At 37.9% G+C, this 19,297-nt stretch overlaps 1 protein-coding gene across 1 annotated transcript in view; it reads left to right on the top strand.

The window, feature by feature from the left end:
• Positions 1-19,297, top strand: part of LOC122789772 (V-set and immunoglobulin domain-containing protein 1-like) — a 282,372-nt gene that overhangs the window by 131,225 nt on the left and 131,850 nt on the right. The window contains exons 2-3 of the mRNA XM_044057211.1: positions 2,196-2,359; positions 15,761-15,965. Of these exons, the coding sequence (XP_043913146.1) occupies positions 2,196-2,359; positions 15,761-15,965 (369 nt within the window). The remainder of the gene's footprint in view (positions 1-2,195; positions 2,360-15,760; positions 15,966-19,297) is intronic.

The raw sequence follows: 19,297 nt of genomic DNA, 5'->3' as shown, positions 1-19,297 counted from the left end.
GTTATCAAACATTTGTGAAATAAACAGTCAGTTATGCAACTGGCTCTAACTGATAGTGACATGTGTGTGTGTGTGTGTGTGTGTGTGTGTGTGTGTGTGTGTGTGTGTGTGTGTGTGTGTGTGTGTGTGTGTGTGTGTGTGTGTGTGTGTGTGTGTGTGCAAGCACACATGTATTTGTATGTGCATGCATGTGTTGGGACATAGGTGGACTCAACTGCCCCTGATCTTGCAGAAAGTCTCTAATTTTGTGCTTCACGGTTTGTTAAAGTTTCTGTTTTTCTGTCAAGTTAATGAGTACTGCAGCCACTAACTATTAGTTAAGGATAATTGAGTTTTGGACCTAATAGCTTTCAAAAAAAGTATGATATGCAAATCCTGTTATTATAGCAAGTTTCTAGTTATATATAGACAATAGCTCTCCCTGATTTTGCTTGTTTGTCGTCCATTATTTTTAGCTTGTTCCTTGATTCTTGAGATAAATTGTTGTGAAGTATGAGAGTTATAGTGATATTTGCACTGTCTTCTGACAGCAATCACCTGACATGATAAATTCTTCTGTAACAAGTTATTTCAGTATTTTCAATGAAAGGCAAGAAAGGACTAACCAACACAGCATAAAAACAAATAAAACTTTAATGGGTAAGTACTTTCACGCCTGTTGGCACTTTATCAGACCATAAAATACAAAATAACAGCTCCAATATATAGCAAAAGCAATGATTCAATTAAACAAACCATGTGATTTCAATATTGATTTTAAAGGTACTGCTCCATTCAAGCTGTAACTGTCATTGGCTTACAAAATAACCATCCATCTCAGCTCAGCAATTTCTGTTCTATTCTGAGTATCGCTGCACTCAGGTCGTTATCCACGAGTCGTAAACAACCATGAAGTGGAAAGAATGTGAAGCACCATGTAAACTGACATGGTCTGCTAGGGCATTAAATGTCTTACCTCTCCATATATCATAAATATGCTCTAGGATAATATACATAAAAACATGAACAGGTGGTGCAGGTTGATAAATATACCAAATCAGTCCTGCTGCAGTTAGCAAACAACCTTGGTAGATGAATGCATCCCAAGAACTAGGCTGCAGTTTAGTGCATAAAACTAAGAATAAGTTGTATAAAGTAGATTGATTGTCTTAATATTTTCTCTTTCACACTTTTAAATGCCTGATGTTCTAGCTAAAGCTGTTTGATGGTCACTAAAATAAGATATTTATGTGTTGGGAAGGCTAGAGAGAGACAGGAGCACATCTTCACTTCACAGGTTACTATTTTTATCTTGGAAATAAAATGTCATGATATGATCGTTGGTGCCTACAGAACATTTTCTTAGTCATAAAAGATGACTTATGTAACACATTCTGTAAAGAAATATATTTTGTTTAAATGATGTATGATTACTACAATGCATGGTAGTGTAAAGTTAACAACATCCAGCATTTCATTAATTGTTGTAACACGGGGTACTCTAATGATGTATACAACATTATAATGCACACATAAAATACATGAAAAGCAAGTACAGAAGGAATTGTTCTGCTGTAAACTTTCCAATAATGCATTGGTAAAGGGCATTGCATACGACCTTCTGTCATATATGAAGCAACTGCTCACAGTGCAGGGAAGTAATTCAGAGCTGAGTTTCTAAAGAACTGATTCCTCGTGGGACTGCTATCTTCTCCATAGGATGAGTAGCTCTGGACAGAAGCATTAGCAGACTACCCTCCCAAAGAAATGGGCAGGTTCTACGGTCTGCCTTAAACAGAGGTATAGGACTATAAGTATACAGATCCTTGTGTGCAGCAGAAGGCATAGCGTGGCCACTACCTTAGTTCTATAATCACATAAGGGAAGAGTGCAGCAAGCAGAAAAGCAGGTAAGACATCAATGTGCTATATATGTAACCTAGGGCTTACTCTGTAGGTACACCTGGAAAATGAATACCACCACCTTCATGTTGTACACTATATCACTATGGATAAGTCATTTAACTCTCTTTTGCTTCTTGGCCTTGTCTGACAAGGAAATGTCACTGGTCACCATAAAGGGACTACTCTGTCATCATAAGTGGTTAACACCTCTATACTTTTCATTCATAGTTTCATAAATAATATGTCTTTCCCTGCATTGAGTATGTATGTGCTTTTCTGATTAAATCACTAAATCTTCAATTTTCATTTTAGGAGGTGTGATTTCTATGCAGGTCACATGTCCAGAGAAGATGGTTAATGGAACTGTAGGACAAAGCATTACACTCTACTGCAATTATGAAACCAGTTTACCGATAGCCGATGGTCTTGTAATTCGATGGTCCTTTTATACTAGACAAGTTCCTCGTCCTAAGCTAGTAAGAGCATATTTTTGATTTGTCTATTATTGTCATTAATATGTCATAAGTACCATACATGACATCAGTCACTCCATGTACCAGTTGTAACTTCCTGCCTCTTATGCAATTTTCAATGAAGAGCTTTGAAAGAAATATGAATCTAGACAGTAGTACTATATACAATACAGTAACATTTAACAAGGTTACTAATGCTAAAAAGGAAGACATGCAAAGCAATCAGAATTGACAGTGAAATTCCCGATGTGGCAAAACAAAAGCAGGGAGGATTCCCCCTCCACTGTTGCAGGAACCACCAAACCCATGAACTACAACTATATATATATATATATATATATATATATATATATATATATATATATATATATATATATATATATATATCGTATATGGGTCTAATTCTAACTTTCAGAGTTTCAAAACTTCGAATTTCGTATGGTTGAGACCATAAGATCAATGTTTTGAAACTTCAAAATGTAAATCAAAATAAAAAAAAAAAAAGAAACTTTTTTTTTTATGTTTTTACAGGGGGGGGGCCCTGTACCCTTCACACCCCAGCTAATTAAATATACCAACTGCAAGATTGCACTACAGCAAGGAAAATATACTGTTCCATGCTGTATGGTGGCCTCCATTTAAATGGTTTGAAGTTTCAAAACTTTGATGTTATGGTCTCGATCATAAGAAATTCAAAGTTTTGAAACTTTGAAATTTAGAAGTAGACCTTTGTGTATGTAGACCTCTGTAACTCTCTGTCTCTCTCTCTGTACATATATATATATATATATATATATATATATATATATATATATATATATATATGGGTCTACTTCAAATGAATGAAAACCCACATTACCGAAAACAACATTACCGAGATGACATTGCAGAAGGATTTCACAGGGTAAGTGTCCAGGTGGCCTACAAGGGGCAATTTGCCCTTTTTCCCACTGTAGTGCAATCCTGGAGTTGGTATATTTAGTTAGGGGTGTGGGGACCGCACCTCCCGACATTGGCGGGTGTGGGGGTGTATCCCCCCTCCTGGGTGGGTTGGAGGTAGTGTGGTGTGTTTCATTGTTAGATGGTGCTCAACTTGATACTTACCCTGTGAAAGGTTTTGACTTTGTGTTTATCCATTAAATTCAGGTTTTGGCAATATCATCCTGGCAATGTTATCTTCGGTAATATGGGTTTTCATTCTTTTGAAGTAGACCCATATCTCACAAGCTGTAAGAAGAGAGAAAAAGTGGAAAAAATACAACAATGATCTTCTCACTCTTTTCCAAGTGTAACCACCATGAAATGATGTTTGAGATTTTCAGTAACAACATATCTGAGTGTTGATCAGCCAGCCAGAGAGAGACAGTAGGGGTCCTAGGACAGAGGGTGCAATAATGAAAGAATTACCATAAGGGGAAGCCTTAGCACAACAATTTTCCCTCTCATGGTAATCCTCTTTGATTGTTAATCTGCTCTACCACTGAGGTTTCCATTAGCAGGGTCTTAGCATGGAGGCTAGGCTCACTGGTAGAGCCCCACACTAATGTGGAGTGTGTAATGCTAATTTGTCATGTGCTGTCCCCAGGAAATGTCAGTGGCTCCTGATTTGCACTGCTGATTGGTTCACGGAATCAGTTGGCAGTGTACATTTTTATTGTTGGAAGAAAAACATAAACTCCATCACAATACAGGAGTCACCTATTCACTCCTATGGAAGAGGTCATGGTGCAGATAAGGGGAGTTGGGGGGGTTTATTGCATATGCATATGTACATGTTTGTAGGGCAGGTGTAAAGCTGCATGAATGTGTGTATGTGAGTGGTGTGACTGCTTGCATGGTCACATGGGGGTTACTTATAGAATCCAGATTGTGTGTGTATGTTTGTGTGTGTGTATGTGTGTGTGTGTGTGTGTGTGTGTGTGTGTGTGTGTGTGTGTGTGTGCGTGCGTGCGTGCGTGTGTGTGTGTGTGTGTGTGTGTGTGTGTGTGTGTGTGTGAATATGCACGTACATGTTCATAGGTTCATAGGCTGGTACTAGGCTATAGGTCCTAGGGCCTATACAAGCCTAGCCATAACAGTTCCCTTGATATTTCTTCCCACAATATTTACTTCCCTGGACCCCTGTCTAGCAGGGTGACTGACTTGATCCCCAGGGTGAATTTCCTATCTCCCATCCAATTGTCAACGTTTCTTTTGAAGAGGGCCAAGGAGGTGCTCTGCTTGACATGTATGGGCAGTCTATTCCAGAGTATATGGAGTCTCTGGGTCAGGAACCTATCCCTCCAGAATATTTTGTTCATTGTGATGACAAGGTTTAGATCCCCGAGGCGTGTGGCTCTAAGAGATTGGGATTTCTTTAAGTGGAGCATGTCCAACAGCTCAGAGTTTGACATGGCCTTGTATGTTAAGCAGAGATTGCCTCTGAGTAGACAATATGCCACAGAGTATAGCTGGAGTTTTTTTAGATGGTCTGCTTTAGGCCTGTGATTCTTTTAGTGAGGTATTTCTGTTGCCTTTCCAGCTGTTGCAGATGACTTGTGAGGTACATACCAAACAGGGCGTTTTACTCTATAATGGGTGTAATGAGGGATGAGTACAGTGGGACAATGACCTCCTTTTTCTGGATGAAAAGCCCTTTGTGATGAGGTGTGCCACATAGAAGGATTTCCTGACTGTTGTGGCGATGTGGTTATTGAAGGTGAGACCACTGTCCACCTCTGACCCTAAGTCTCTCATCACACATTCGGTGTTTATGGGTACATGGTTTTTCCCAAAGGGGATAACTATACATTTCTTGGCATTAAGCTTGAGCCCATGGCTCTGGCACTAAGCATTTGTTTCTGTAAGGCCCTTTTGTAGAATATCTACATCATTTGGGGATTCGATAATGGCCCCCAGTTTGCAGTCATCTGTGAACTTTGTTAGCCAGAGTCCCTTAGTGTTGGCCTGTACTTCAGAGAAGTAGATGCCAAATAAGAGCATTCCCAGGACTGAACCCTGAGGTACTCCACTTGTCACTTGTCTGGAGCTGGATTTACAGTCTGGGTTCTGTCAGTAAGCCAGTTGGCAACCCATCGAGTGACATAGGGATTTATGCCCAGCTTAGTAAGTTTATCTATGATTCCAGAGTGGGGGATGGTGTCGAAGGCCTTGGTGAGGTCCAGACAGACTGTGTGGATCGCCTTACCCTCGTCCACAGCTCTGGAGACTGATTCAAAGAAGTCAATCAGGTTCAGGCGATCATCAGCCCTTCATGAACACAAACTGGGTGGGGTCCAGTGTTTGAAGGTTGCCAGTGTCTTTGTTTATAAGTTTCATGATAATGCGTTCCATTCCCTTGCAGATCAGGCTCATCAGACTGATGGAACAGTAGTACCCGGGATCCAAGGTGGATCCCCCCTTGTGGAGTGGGATAACTGTACTGTGCGCCGCTCAGTAAGCATGAAGCCTGAGGTGAGGCTATGATTAAATAAGACACTTAGGTGAGGTGCCAATTCATTTTGTAGTTCATGTAGTACACAGCCCAGGATGTCTTCTCTTCCCATGGATGCTGTATTCTTAGCTTTGGAGAGTGCGGTTTCTACCTGTCTGGCCATGATTACTGGAATTTGACAATCTTTTGGTATTGAGATGGGCCCTTTAGGGGGTGAGATGGGGGTGAAGTTGGCATTAAATCGATCTGCCAGGATATTGGCAATATCCCTGGGATCAGTATATTTAATGCCATTCTGTTGTAGCTCGGAGCAGATCTGAGCATTGTCATTTAGATTCTTGACATAACTATAGCATGCCTTGAGGTTGTCTTTGGAATCTTTGGCAATTTTATTTTCGTAACTAGCTTTGGAGGATTTTATGAGGGATCTCAGCTTCTTACACAGGCTGGTAAGGGAGTTTTTTGCATCCTGGGATTTTTCCTCTTTTCTGTAACAGATTCTTCCTTCTGTTGTATAGTTTGTTTATGGGAGGTGACCACCAGATTGGCTTCCTTTTTTGGAAGAGAGCATCTTGGTTCTATTTGGGATGGCATGATTCATGCACGAGTGGATGTGCTCGTACAGTGCCTTAGTGTACGATTCAGCAGTTGAACTTCCAGATCACGTCTGCAAGGATGTCATGAAGTTTACCACTTCTGACTTGAGTAGCATGAAGTTGGCTTTGGAGAAGTTTTTCACAGAGGTTTCCTTACTGGGGGGTGGGGGTGGGATGTGATGTCAAGGGAGATTTGCTTATGGTCAGACCTGACCAATGAGGGGGTGACCACTGGTGTGGAGCATCTATCTCCCATGTTGGTAATGATCAGGTCTAGGATATTGGAGCCCCTGGTGGGACAATGGATTAGTTGATCCAGGGCATTGGAATTTATGAATTCCAAGAACCGTTGGGAAAAGCTGTTGGTACCTGAGTAGTTTTCCCAGTTAATGGCAGGGTAGTTGAAATCACGCAGCATTAGGGTGTTTGGTTGTATCTTAATATTTTCCAGTATGTTTAGAAAGGTGTAGTGAGAATCTTGAGGCTTGGTGGAGGATCTGTAGCAAGCTACAATTTGGATTGCAGTCTTACCTAGTGTTAGTTGCACCTGGAGAATTTCAGATGCATTGTGTTGGGCAACTAACCTGGAGCTGTGAATATCCTTGTTGAATGTGGACACTCCTCCACCTTTAGTGTTTCGGTCTTGGTTTGGTGGCTAAAAAATATGGTAAGACTTGTAGCCTGGTATTGCAAGGGTGATCTCTGGAGCCTTGAACCAGATCTCAGTTACTGCACAGATATCGATGTTCTCCATTTTTAGGTGTGCCTCGAGAGCGTGCATTTTGAGGTTTAGACTTCTAGCATTGAGTAGCATTACCTTCAGATTTTGCATGCTTGTATCTGTTACGGTGGAGGTTTTGTCCTTTGAACCTTACCTAAAAAGGCACTATAGGGGTAGCAAGAGCTTTAGCCAGTAACCTGAATTCCAGGGGTGACAGGTATAGACCATCTCTGGCAAAGCATTGTGGCTTGTCGATCATGTCTTCCCAGGCAGACAGATACTAGATCCCCTTTGAATGACACCAGAAGCGTAGCCAATTGTTGAAGTCAAATTTGTCCTTATACTGTGGTATCATTCTGGGCGAAGGCAGGATGATACCTGCATGGGCCACATTATCCAATTGGCGCATGCATATAAGTGAATGGGTGAGTATTTCAGTGACTGTGATCAGATATGCAGCTAGCTTTTCTGGTGCCTGGTGCTGACCCCTGAACTGGTGCACGCCAACTTTAAGTGAAAAAGCAAAATACATTTTTTTTCCTTTTAATCGATAGCAAACTGCTTGTTATAGTTTATGCCACACGCAGAGTATTGATGCACTTCAGTTCTGAAAGCAAATGCAGTACTGACATTTGTTTCTGAATGCCAGTATGCACTGAAGACCATTGGGGATATGGAGATTTTGCTCCTTGACACTTTGCACCTAGGGTGGCTGCCCACTCTGCTCCCCAGTAGCCACGTCTCTGATTGTTGTGGGGGGGCTTTGTTGATGGGTGGATGTGTGTGCCTGCATCTCTGTCTTTATATTTGGTTCCTTTGCCATTGTGATGCATGGAACTAGGGAAAACACTACCACTGTCAGGTCTGACAGTGCTAGAGTTAGCTACAGTGTAATTCAGAGAGCATGCTGTTGCACCAGACCTGCAATGGTAAGGTGTGTGTACATCTAGTTTGTGCAGCAGTGAATATTAGACAAAGTAGTGAAATGTAGATCTTCACTGTGTTCACATACTTTATTCTAATCTCTAGATGGTGTTACTTTTGGTGTATTAGAATGTTGTCAGTTGGTCTGATGAAATTTTTATGAAGAAATGCATTTTCAATGTCTTACTTTACCTATTTGTTGCACTACCATGTAAAAGTGCCACTGATGTATTTTGAGATTTAGAGAACTTTCCAAAATTAATTTAATGGCTGCATACAGGGGTACCCACCCAGCTGAAGGGGAGGGCTGTGAAACAACTGAACTACATAATATTGAATAGTTTTGCATTGATGCAAACTTTAATGCTTTAGGCCATGATTAATAATTGCATAAATACTAGGATAATTTGAACATCCTTGCAATACCATATAAGTCAAGGCAATGGTTACATGTGGAAGCAGACTTATGATGGAAAAGTTCTGAATTGTGCAGTTTTGTCGTCATTGTTCATGTGTTTTGTTTTCATTGCCCTACAGTAGATTACATTTTACTGGTAAAATGTTCAAACAATAAATTTAAAATAATATAATTTAATAAAGTCAGGAAGGTGTATAAAGAAAAGAACACATGTATGTTTCTTGAGGGGCCAATGATTTGTCAGATGCATTTTCTTTGATGTGGTGTGGGTTTCAATGCTGTTTCAATGAATCACGTTTTTCAAAGGGCAAAGTTTAATGTCAAGCCTATTTTCATTGAGAGTAGTATGCTTTTTTTTTTACATGATGTATTTTAGTGTTTCTGCATTGTTGTGCTGTAGTAAAATTCAAATCATTTTAGAAGTAAAGCAGTTACATTAGTGTTTATGGTAAATAAAATAGCCAGGTAACAGGACAGGCTGCAGGGGACTGTGGTGCCATGTCTGTTCTTCAATTTGCATTAGTTGGTATCCCACAATTACATTGGAGTGGGTGGGGTTACATAATTATGTATGCAAATTAGATGTTAATCAGTGGGCCTTGTCCAGATTTTTGATGTTTTCAGGTTGAGAGGTATGTGTTGCACTGATAATGTCGTTCTCGATGCAGCCATAGCTGTCTCTGACTCACATTTTTCTCACTGTTGTAGAACTTGATTTACCTGTGACAGGCAATTACCATGAGCAATTAAGCTTTTTCCTGAATCCCAGGGATAGTATTTTCATTTCTCTTCAGAGTTACAAAGTTCTGGTATGTCACTTCGGTTACCTATCAAAACATCTACTCTTCATAACATCTAAACTCAAAACATCAAGACCATAACATCTAAACTTCAAAACATCTAAAACTCATAACATCGAATCTCAGAACATTGAAAACTACAAAGCAACTATAAATAACATCCCACATGCTGTTTGCTACATTTATGCAGGGGGTCAAGCCCCCCTGCACCCCCCCCCAAATTATTCCCCCACTGTAGTGCGACCTTGGAGTTGGTATATTTAATTTACAGGGGGGGGTTGCCCCCTGCATAAACATAGTAAAACTCTATAGGATGTTATTTATAGTTGCTTTGTAGTTTCAGTTTTTTGAGATTCGATGTTATGAGCTTAGATGTTCTAAAGTTTAGATGTTATGGTTTTGATGTTTTGAGTTTAGATGTTATGAAGAGTGGATGTTTTGATAGGTAACCATCACTTCACATGTAACTCAAATCCAGCTTTTGATTTCAGATTTAGATCTTAGAGAACATTGACATTGTTTTTATCTTTTTATGTTGCTTGCTTCAAAAACTATTATATGCCACATTGCTAAATGTAAGCTAAATTTAATGTTGCAATATGTCATGCTTTTTAGATGAAATTTAATCTATATGTAAATGTGGATTAGGATGCTGCATCTGTGTCATGATAATATAATGTAGCTTAACGTAGCCTAACGTAAATGTTGTTATAAATTTTGTATCTGCCACTTGGCCCAGTCTGTTGCTGAAAATGTTCTTGGAACAGTTAATTTTTGCTAGTAACAAAATAAAATAAATTACTCAGTCAAATTCAGCATATGGAACTGAATTCATGAGATCTGAGTGGTTTCCTATTCAAGTTTACTTTGCGTTCTTCTCCTATAAAACATATACCCCAAAATCTAAGCCTCCAAACTCGAGACTGCTGTATTTTGCTTGAATAATGAGAATACTTTGGGGTGAGAAATGCAAGGAGTAAGATATAGTGAAAGTTTTAAGGGTTTTGAGTACTTAATTATACTCCTGCCAGAAATAACTGTATGGTAGATTGGCTTCTGTCTTCCATGGGTAAACAACATTGTATTCCTCATACCAGAGCTACTATTAACATTAGAAAAATAACATAGTTCATTGGTATCTGATATTTTCAAAGTGACTCTATCTATGACTGAAATATTTGCATTTCTCAGTCACAGCTGAGATATCTCCTGTCAGAGCGCACATAAAGAGACAACCAGTGTTAAGGAGAAAGATTTCACAGTGACACCAGTGGTGTCCTACAGCAGTACCACACTCTAACTATCAGCAATAGCATAGCTATCAGCAATTTCCTTTAAAGCCTATAGCATGTGAAACAATGGTTCCCAAAGCTGTCATCTTTCTTAATATGCCCATCACCTTATTTCATTCTTTGCTTATTTACTCATTCAATTTCTATTTGCTTTACGCTTTTTCAGGCACTAGAGAAGTGACTGTCTACCTGTAAGTAAGATGGTATAAGTCAGAGAACCATATCTGGACTGTGAGCCAATCCCAGATGGCATACCTTTAGAAGTATAGAAGGAAATTGGGCACCCCAACAACTTGGCATACTGAGAACAAGAAAACTGTGCACATTTCTGTTTGCAAGATTTTCTTTCATCTTCCTTTCTATGTCATATTTTCATTTATCTTCCCTAATTCTCAGAAATCACTGTTCTCACTCGTATTCTTGTGTGATTTACATGGGCTTTTGCTACAGGCTACACTTTGCTGAGAAGGGTAAACACATCTGTGCATTTTCCTTTTTAAAGTGGATTTTAATGCATTTTTATAAGTCTAGAGGACCTTGGGTAAAAGGAGTAAGAATTCTGACCATGCTTGTGGTGACTGAACTATACAAGTGGACTTGGGATGTACTGGGGTTATGGAAATCATTGCAGTGTGGGCTCTTGCCAGAGGTTTGGAAACTTTATATGAATGCAGCTCAAATTATTTAGAGATAAGAAAAGTGTCAGGTTTACCCCCCCCCCCCCCCACACACACACACACAGAGTTATTGGGTATCCTTTCCTATAAAAGTTATAATGGAAGACTAAAAATATTTCACCTCTCTCTCTTTTTAGGAGAAGGATGGACCCCACTCATAACCTCATTCTGAGCTGCAAGGTTAGGTTGTTTGAGAAAATGGGGGTCTCACAAAATGTGCCAGGTGATAAATGTCAACAGAAGCTGCTTACATTCATCAGGGCTTTGAATGTTTTACCCTATAAGATGCACCACTCAGAAGCATTATCAGCTTTCTTCACTAATGTACTCAGGTTCTCAACATATTAACAATAAATGCATTATTTGTATGCAGTATCTTTATAGAAAACTGTTTGATTTGCATTCATGAGTACTTCTTTAATTTTTCTGAGAGATAAACACCTCTCCAAGCTGGTAATAACACAGGATTTTAAAGAATTTTATCAAGCAAGTCTGTTGCTTTTTAAAACAGAATGTTTTTTTTTCAGTATTATCAAATAGCTTGCATACCTGGTTTCAGACAAAGGTACCAGCCCACAGAGGGAACTGGTACTAGTTCTATGCAGATGTACTTGGTTCACTTCAGATATGAATTGTGTTCTCTGATAATCATGTCAGCATTTGGCACATTTTGTTGGCTTTGACCTTCAGTCTTGTGATTTACAAAGTGGAATGTTGTTGTGTCTTTCGGCTTTTCCCGGTTAGGGGTCACCACAGCGGAACTCCAGTCCGCTAATGATTGGCAGAAGATTTTTACGTGCCGAGTTGCCAGCCCTGATGCACAACCTTCAACTAAGGTACGCCCATTCACGCATGTCTCCACACAGAAGACGCTCTAGCTGAGAATCGAACAGGACAGTGTCTTACTTTGAGGTGACAACGCTACCGCAGCACCACCACCGCAGTGATTTACAAAGTGGAATAAGTCAGGAAATAGAGCAAAGTGCAGCTAGTCCTGATGCATTGAGCTGCAACCCAGTTACATGACCCATGTTGTATGGATGACAAACTGAAACTTACAGCATTGATTCTAAGAGTGATTTGGGCAGAATATTGGGAAATTTCCCCTATTTAGAAGGGAGATGTCTTCTTATGTTAGTGCCTGTTAGAAATGTAACATTGTGAAGGGACTATACACGGGAGCTTCAGGAGAGATGGAAGACACAGTGATTGTTACTGGGATATGAGGTATAGGTATAAACTGTCGTATCATAAGAAAGATGATCAATAACACTCTTCCAGTCCTAGTGGCACTTCATGATGAGATGCTGTTGAAAGGATGGATAGAAACATACAACAAAACTCCTGTTGTGTGTGCATGAGTCCATGAGACTGCATCTGCAAGGACTTCATCACTGAAGCCAGAAGAAACTGTAGTAGATTCTACTGAAGTGACCAGGCATCCCATCAGGACACACGTGGGAAGCTGAGAGGTGATAATGTGACAACAACAGAGTTTACTAAAGCTATACATTTGCTAACAAATAACATTTTTAAAGATTGCACCTAGAGTTTAGAGCCCTTGCTGATATAATAGCATTTTCAAAACAATCTTGGTAACAGAAAAAGAGTTATGTGGCTTCATTCAAACTGAAAAGTATATTTTTTAATTTTTTAATGATAGGAACTGCTCAGAACTTTGTTATGCATGCTGAAAAAAGAAGTGATGCAAAATTACGTGAGATTATGTTACACATTTAGTGACTGTAATAAGAGAGAGTTTTCAATTTAGAACAGATGTAATTGCTGAAAATGATGTCCAAAATCAGAATGTACTGTTTTGACATTATTGAAATTAGAAAAACATGAATCCGTTATGTTTTGCACTGGGAGTTGAACAATGCTAGCTGATTTCAAAATGGAACTGTGGGATATTTACTTATATCAATTATTTGTTAAATCTTGCAGCTACATAGTATTTCATACTGGACAACCGAAAGCATGAGTCATTATGGGGAACTGAGGCATGTTTATGCAAACTGTAATAAAACAGGTTATGAAGCAATGAGGAGAACATGGACATGCAAGAAATAATTGCATTTGCAAATATGTGCCAGGCAGTAAAGTGCTACTGTATGGAGTGTATAACCATGACAACTTATGATTTAAAGAAGGTAGTGAGCAAGTTGTAGTAGTACAACACTCAAAGCAGGAAACTGCTTCAGAGGAAGACAGCTCAGGTGTGCCAGCAAAGGAGGATGTGAGGTTTTTCAGATGACCCAAACACTTGTAAAGATAAAAAGTGGTACAGAAAAAAGATGCGTCTTTAAGTAACAGATATGCAGTGTTACAGGCAAATGAAGGAGGAAAATAGTCTTCGGAGGAATATGGAGGACCCATAGAGGAAAGGTTATTGGAAAGAAAATGTGTTACTACTAAAAAGTGAGGCATTTCAAAATCCTGTTTTAAATATCAATGGCTTTAAAATAACGTATAAGGAATTTATTTTTTAAATAGCTCTAGGAAAAGAAATTAATATATTTTATCTGCAAGATGTGTACTTTTTGAACGAATAGCGATGCAAAATAGGATTCAAACAAGATGAGGAGAGAAAATAGCATTCTGTTCTGTGTGTGTTTTTAATCTCCAGAGTATGGTATTAAATTATTAGCTGTGATCATTAACAGAGACAATAAGGCCTTTGTGACCTATGGATGAATAATAGCTATTACTGGATATATAACATAAATCTGTAAGAGAGAAAGATTCAAGTGAATGGTTTAAGAAGAGTGAGTTTTTTTCCCCTTGCAGATTACTGACTAAAACAGGAAACCAGAAACTGTTGATATAAATATTTTAGTTTTAAGAGAGATTTTAGAAAAAGAATTATAGGAAGTATAAAATGATGCACATAAATACAGATGAGGGAATTTACAATTGGTTAATGATTTACATAATTACTATTCTCTGTAATTCTTGGTTTGTCACTGTAATCCTTGTGTAGCATTTTTTATGTACATCTGTTTGTAACTCTGGGTTCAATTGTTGTTAATCTTGTTTTGTTTTTCCCTTCCAGGCTGAATCTGAAAATGGACTGAGTGTATCAGTGCTGTACCCCAGTTAGGAAATTATAACACATAAAAAGATAAGCTCTGTTTGGTTAAATATTTTTTTCAGAAATATTCAGTAAAAGCTCTCAATGCTTTATTTTGAATCACAGGACATTACCTTTTCTCAGTAAAGCTTTAAAATTAATTTTATTAAAGTTTCATTAGGAAAAGTTAATTTAAGGTAGAAGGGGTGAAGGGAACAATCCAAAATGAACCCCTTCCCATTTTTCAGGCCAAAAGACAAGAAAATGATGCAATAGTGCAAAACAGAGATAGGAAAGAGAAAGCAAAACTATTTTTTTATCTGTTTATTGACTGGGCCATGGAAAACCCTTTTTCGTTTTTTTACTTATAAATATAAAAGAGTGACATACAGTTTAAGTCAGGAAATATAATAAATAGACTGTAAATTTAATGGATAAATAGTAAGAAAGGCAAATGGGATTTATGAGACGGGAAGAATAAAGGGTTATATTGAAAAATGAGGTGGTGTTTAGAGCATAGTTGGATAGAAAAAGACACATAAGATTGAAGATTAATAAAGTAGTGGAGTAGGATGATAGAGAGGTGTGTTAAGGATAAAAAGAGAAAGGACAATATAATTTTGCCTATTATCTAGCCATCTCTGTTCCAAACTCTGTACTCAGTGGGTTTAATGTCTTTTCAGTTAACTGAACTTATGAGTCCTTTGACTATTAACAATGTTCTTTTATTAACTTAGTATCTCTCTGCTTGTATAAGTTCACACTGTATGAATTGAATTTGTGATTTTTTACTTGGTTATTATCTTGTTCTTTTGTATTAGGTTTTGTAAATAAAATTGCTATTTAACTGTAAGCATATTGTGTCAGTGTAGAGCTTTTCTCCCCAGGCCTCTACTGATAATAAAATACATCCCAGTCAGATCTTCCAAGTAAACAAATGCCAAACAAAATAATAAGTACAGTACAGTAAAATTAGCTTCACCCCCTTCTTCTATCTTCGGTTAGCTAGTTAACTATTAAAATACATCGTACTATGTAATAAGACTGCACATACAACAAAGTGTCTTGAACTATACTGATGTATTATTCACCTAACAAACATAAAACTCTCTCCGCTGTATGAACCCTTCACAGGGATGATGCAACTAGGTTGTACTATCAAGAAGAGCAAACAAAGATGGGGAGAATGAGTGACCAAGGAGACCAAATTATGCTGTACAGAGATCAGCTTTTAAATGTCAGGGACCATCACTCATAATACTGTGTTTATACCACATATATTTATTAATTCATTTCTTAAAATGGTAAATATATGCAAACCTATTTCACAGGATACAATATGCAAGAGGGTACCTTTGCAGAGTGTGCAGTACTTTTTTTCTTCATTTGCTTCCTGTAACCAGTTAATGAACAAGAGCAGCACTTCCAGGTCTTGAAATTATTTAATATTTATTCATTTTACTTTTTCAGTTCTACACATACCAGATGGGAAATTGGTTTCCTAGTGAGGTACCGGAAGGCAAATACGAAGGCACAACTGCAGCTACTGCAAAAAACGCTTCAATAATCATCAGAAATGCAGAGACTGAAGACACTGGAATGTATACCTGTGAAGTAACCAATGTTCCAGATGTGAGTGGAACCATATCAGCAAATGTGTTTGCTTATATAAGAGGTAAAAAATTATCATTGGATTTCTTAAAATGCATCAGTTTATGAGAATGATGCATCCCCTGAGCAGCCCATATACAAAGCTTACAGTCTAACTCTGATTTACTAATGAATTTATTCAGTGCATCTTAGCTGAATGTTGGGTTTACTTTCCATGCACATTGTTTTTCTTGTAGAAGATAATTATCTTCACTGTTATGTTTTATAAAAATAAACCAGATTTTGACTCTATTAAATTTCTTGAAGGTGCATTCTTAAGTTGTACTTTGAAACCCTTTCCTCTTCTGCAGTATAGCTAAGTTTCCATAGCACTTCATGGATGCAAGAGAAGTATCAGTTCAGCTCATGTTGTCCCATATCATTTTAACATTGTAAAAGTAATTTCCTAGAGTCAGTTTGCATTGCAACTATATCTGCTATACATAAAGATTATGAGGCAGTGCTGAACAAATACCATTCCAGTTTGGAGCATAAATCATTAAAAATACTTATGTGATGCATGAAGCACCACGACTATGCTCCAAAAACAGGAAAAAAGATGAACTTGTTAAGCATCCTTCACACATCCCTAACATAACACTCCATCTTAACAGCGCATGGGGGTGCTTAGCAAAACAGCTTGTTAAGCATGCCTAAGCATTGTTAAGATTTGATTTTGCACTAGGGATTAGCAGCAGACAGTGTCAATCAGCAATGAACAGTGGCAGAAGGTAAAGCAGCTGGGAAAAGTTGTTAGTATTCACTCTGCCACAAGTGTGGCAGAACAAATTTACTAACAGTTTTTAAAGTCATTAGTTGTATAAAATATTGGCTTCTGTCTGTTTGATAGCTGTAAGTGTTTTATAGGTTTTCAAATTCCTTCAAAACCAGTAAAACACTTGATGCTCCTACACATCTTTTTCTGTAACTGGTAGTGTGCAAAGCACATAAAGCTCAATTATCTACAAAGAACTGTGTTTGTGTCACTGAACATAACCCTGTATAATGTGCTTCACCTTTCAAGTTGCAATCTTGAGGTTAATTTCTTGGCATCCAAGTCCTAAGCACATGATAATCTGGTTATAATCGAAGATCCGATCATAATCTTTTATATGCAGGCAACAATTAGCATTGATGTAGGTTTGTTACATTAAGCGTGAACTGACTTGCTAGCTCAAACTCAGTTCTTCTGACTTTTTTAAATTCTTTTGTTTATCATGTTCAGTTCTCTGCTGAGATTCTTTCTGTGCAGAGTCTGCACGTCCTCTTTTGGTTTACATGGGTTCTCTACAAGTACTCTGGTTTCCTCCCACATACAAAAGTCATTTTATAGTCATTTATAGTCATTTAAAGTCATTATATATATATATTTAAAAGGATAATTGTTACACACCGTTGATAGGTTCAGGAGCTCCTTTTTCTAGAGCTCAACCCACTACAGCACACAACAATTCTAAGAGTTTTGTTTACACTTATTCAGCTGATGCATCATTTATAGAAAAGACCATGAAGAATTTTTGGCCGGTGGTTATTTCCAATGAAGATTCAGCCAGTTTGTTCCCTACTAACCTTTCTTTTGTTAGAAAAAGGAACACCAACTTGAAAGGCATTTTTGAACAAAGTCAGTTTAACAAAGACAACGTTATTCATTCTAGTTCCAACAAGAGAAAAGGGACGTTTCAATGTGGTAGATGTCACCAATGCCCCTCCATTTCCAACACTCACAAGATACACATTTCTGCCCGCAACATCACTCTTACAGCTAGCGATTTCTACTCTTGTTATTCTTCGGGAGTGGTTTATTTAGGGTTATGTGTGGTTTGTACATCGTTTTATGTAGGCAAAACGGAAAGAGCATTGAAGCATAGGATTTATGAACACCTTTATGACATCAAATGCAAAAAAGAAACAAATGCTTTTTTTAAACATTCTTTAGCATGTCCTAATATGTCCATTCGTTTCTTTGTTCTTGAAAAAGTTTGCCCTGGCCAGAGAGGAGGGGACTGGGAAACCACACTTTCTTCCAAGGAATTGATGTGGCAAATTAAGTTGAACGCGACAAGACACCCAGGCCTCAATGATAGTTTAAGCATAGGCAGTATACTTAAAGCAAATAGAAATGTTCTTTGAAGTTCTTATCTTTTCACCAGCTGGTTACGCTGTGCCTTTTTTCTATTTCTTTTTTTGTTTTTTTCTTTCATTTCCTTTTTTCTCTTCCTCACTCTCTTCACCCTCTTTCCTTTCTGTCTATCTTTTTAGTAATCACGTGCAACAGCATTCCATTCTTTATTTCATTTTTTATTTCATCTTTTCATTTACACTACTAATTTGCAGCTTTGTCCTTGTTACACACAAGGTTTCTACCTTTTGTGGTTTTTTGAAAACCAGGGGTTTGCAGGAGTCAATTTAGTTGTAGATGTTTTGCTTTTAGGTTTGACATTACGGATTTTGTAAAGACAGTTTATTTCTGACTTTTTAAGTATTTTTTAAAATATTTCATGTCTACAAGGCTTTGTTATAAAGAATGAAAAAAAGCGTTTATAACATTGCACACAAAACAAGTGCTACAGGAGATTGTGTGTTTTAAAAGCAGCTTGTTCTCATGGTTCAATGCAAAAATGTTTTTAACTTTAATTTTTTATTTAATCAATGTATTTTAATTAGCTTTACTCAATTAACCAATGGGTTTAAGCCAGGCAGTATATAACAAACCTGTGTTGTTATTGTTTTTTACACTTGAAAAAGCCTGGTAATACCAGGCGAAAGCGCTCGTGGTTTGAAGAATTATTGGATTAAAGTTGTCTTTCTTTTTGTCACTTTTGGACTGTTCATTTATCGTGAAAGTTTTTACATTTGAACTGGATCATACACCAGCAATTTTTACTTTATAATTGTTTGGGGTTGTATAGCATTGCTTCCGGTCAAGATTTCTGGTTTACAGCACCTTTTCTTCTTGGTTTTTGAGTGTTCTACTTTTTTTCATTTTATAGATGGACTGATGACACTATGTTGTGTATCTGTGCACATCTGTGATCCAAACATTACTTCTAGTCCTTACTTATCTGGTGGAGCCTGTGGATTGATACAGCTGTCTATGGGGCTGTTATAGGAGCCAGGACTGATTCAACAGTATTGGGCAAATGAAACCCACTAGACGTATGCTTCTTTTTAGGGGTGACCTGGGAGGAGTGACTTGTACAGAGTTGCATAGCTGACAAATGGAGACTAGGGGAAGGGAAATCAAATCCTGGCCTAAAGGATGAAGCTTAATTCCAATTCACGCCCTTAATCCCCTGCTGTTATCTGCTGTGTTATTTTACTGACAGTATAGTTAATTCCTACTGAGAGTGTGAAACA

This window comes from Protopterus annectens, chromosome 15.part0 (assembly GCF_019279795.1).
Source record: "Protopterus annectens isolate FY-2018-M chromosome 15.part0, PAN1.0, whole genome shotgun sequence".
Lineage (NCBI taxonomy): Eukaryota > Metazoa > Chordata > Ceratodontiformes > Protopteridae > Protopterus > Protopterus annectens.
This window is presented reverse-complemented; position numbering and strand designations above follow the sequence as displayed.